This window comes from Buceros rhinoceros, unplaced genomic scaffold, assembly GCF_000710305.1.
Source record: "Buceros rhinoceros silvestris isolate BGI_N320 unplaced genomic scaffold, ASM71030v1 scaffold1740, whole genome shotgun sequence".
NCBI lineage: Eukaryota > Metazoa > Chordata > Aves > Bucerotiformes > Bucerotidae > Buceros > Buceros rhinoceros.
This window is the reverse complement of record NW_010391067.1, coordinates 5,378-6,435: the sequence shown is the minus strand read 5'-3', so window position 1 is coordinate 6,435 and position 1,058 is coordinate 5,378. Positions and strand designations below refer to the sequence as shown.

Here is a 1,058-nt window from a genome sequence, read left to right as displayed (position 1 = left end):
GATCAACTCACCCACCCAGCTTAGTGTCATCTGCGAACTTACTGAGGGTGCACTCGATTCCCTCATCCAGATCATTGATAAAGATGTTGAAGAAGACAGGCCCTGATACCAAGCCCTGGTATTGTGACCAGATGCCAACTAGATTTAACACCATCCACCACCACTCTCTGGGCCCAGCCATCCAGCCAGTTTTTTATTCAGTGAAGAGTACATTCATCCAAGCCGTGAGCAGACAGTTTCTGCAGCAGAATGCTGTGAGAAACAGTGTCAGAGGCCTTACTAAGGTCCAGTCCTTCTGTAGCAAGCTTTCTTAGCTTCTAGTTTTAGACTTTAGGGATTTTATTTTCCTTTTTTTTTTTTAAACAATGAGACTACTGGAATTAAAAAGGGCAAGTTTGCCTCCCTTCCCCTACCCTTCCCATATCCAGGGCATGTCCCTGGTATTCTCTGTTCTAAAATGCTACAGATTGCACCCTAGCTGCAAAATAATAGAAGTAGGTTTCCAGAGGACGTTTTTCTGGCATCTAGGTAGCGTAAAAATGCAAACTTGTATTTGTAACTTCATCAGATCGTAGAAGACTTGAAGGAGATGAAAACAGTCAATATATATATATCCATTTGCTAGAAAAGCAGTATGTCTTGTCTGAAATGTCTCTGTGTCTCACGGGAAAGAGAGATAGCCAGGGTGATTTCCTGTTCTGTTGGTAGTTGGTGAATAAAGCAGATTTTAAACCTTTGCTATTGTGTATCCTTTATCAGCTCTCCGCTTCCAGCACTGGTGTGTGTATATTCCCACCACAATCACGCAGGCCAATGCAACGGGAATCACTGCAATGTACCAGGACAAGCCGACAGCTGGAAAAGTAAAGAAATGAAATATAAAAAAAAAACAAACAAAAAACCAAACACTCCCAGGAAAATAGTTCACTAAGTTCAAGGAGGAGGAGAAGAAACCACAATAAAAAGGATGCCTGCAAGTTAACCTTCCAGCAGGGTCGATCACCTGTGAGAGGAAGAGGCCTATTGATTGAGCACTCTGGGAAATGCATTTATAAGAT

General features: G+C 42.3%; 1 protein-coding gene across 1 annotated transcript in view; it reads right to left on the bottom strand.

The window, feature by feature from the left end:
• Window positions 1-727: 727 nt before the first annotated feature.
• LOC104496674 (interleukin-1 receptor type 2-like) overlaps window positions 728-1,058 on the bottom strand; it is a 5,391-nt gene continuing 5,060 nt past the window's right edge. The window contains exon 4 of the mRNA XM_010139835.1: window positions 728-855. Coding sequence (XP_010138137.1) covers window positions 728-855 — 128 coding nt within the window. The remainder of the gene's footprint in view (window positions 856-1,058) is intronic.